This window comes from Pterocles gutturalis, unplaced genomic scaffold, assembly GCF_000699245.1.
Source record: "Pterocles gutturalis isolate BGI_N339 unplaced genomic scaffold, ASM69924v1 scaffold4600, whole genome shotgun sequence".
Lineage (NCBI taxonomy): Eukaryota > Metazoa > Chordata > Aves > Pterocliformes > Pteroclidae > Pterocles > Pterocles gutturalis.
In genome coordinates, this window is record NW_010145694.1 from 118,873 (window position 1) to 119,963 (window position 1,091).

At 45.0% G+C, this 1,091-nt stretch overlaps 1 protein-coding gene across 1 annotated transcript in view; it reads right to left on the reverse strand.

Annotated features, from left to right (window-relative positions):
• Window positions 1-40: 40 nt before the first annotated feature.
• The window catches only part of LOC104470506 (homeobox protein BarH-like 2), a 4,329-nt gene continuing 3,278 nt past the window's right edge, over window positions 41-1,091 (reverse strand). Inside the window, exon 3 of the mRNA XM_010085458.1 lies at window positions 41-316. Coding sequence (XP_010083760.1) covers window positions 65-316 — 252 coding nt within the window. The 3' untranslated portion in view covers window positions 41-64. The remainder of the gene's footprint in view (window positions 317-1,091) is intronic.

A 1,091-nucleotide genomic window follows, 5' to 3' on the forward strand; every position in this document is an offset into this window, starting at 1 on the left:
TTGGTTTTTCTCTTTTGACTTTTTTTGCTTTTCTTTTTTGCCCTTTCCCTCCTTGCTTTCCCTTTTAACTTAATGGTGTAGTCTCCTCTGAAGAGGGCTCTGGTATATGTTCTGGAGACTTTTCTGTCTCTGAAGAGACTTCTGGCTTCCCTTCTGTCAATTTAGGTTCCTCGGGGACTTGAGATGCCTCCTGCTCCTGACTCTGAGCCTGGCTGTTCATTTTCTCTTCTGCTTCAATTTCCTCCGAGGTGGGAATGGAGTTTTTCTTTGGACGGCCTTTGGGTTTTGTTGGAGCTTCTTGTCCACCCTTCAGCACCTGGAGCAAAGAGATGAACTGTCAGGATCAATCTGAACTCCACTGCTGTGAGACACCCGTTAGAGGAGGATGGAACTCGGCTTTGACCTTAATCCATGACTTGGTCACCATTTCAGCCTCACAGAAATGCCCTGAATTCACGGTGTGAGCGCGCCCATTATCTTGTATAAACAAAATGAAATGCAAACTTTACCAGCAAGGACACCAAGAACTCTGGAGGCCCCTCAAGTCTGTGCCTACGGGAGGCCCAAGAGCAACGAAGGGAGAGAGTCCTCAACACTACAGAGATTTTATGCAGAATTCAGTTCCTTTCCTGAGTGTTTGCTTCTAACATAATCAGATCTGTTCCTACATTTAATTCCCTCTCCCTTCACACCATCACTGCACCAGCAAGACACTTCCAACCAAAGATCTGCATCCAAGCCAACCCCAAATTTGTTTTAAGTGGCAGTAACTTGTGCAGCTGTCACATCCATCCAAAGATCCAGTCCAGAACTGCACTCCTCTCCCAGACCGGAATACATAAACATTTCCACCGGAGAGTGTCACAGCATCATGGTTCCCACCAGGATTTATCGGACAGATGTCCTTTCTAAAAGCATTTTAACTGGAAAAGGGCCATGAAGCTAAGAATAAGTGAAAGAGGTGAAAGGAAGATATGCAAAGCAAGAATGAATGATATTAGCTCTCAAAACTGCATTGGTTTCCATGGAGCAATACAATCTTCTTGTCTGTGCACATAACCAATCCCACAAGCATTAAGATGACAGGAATG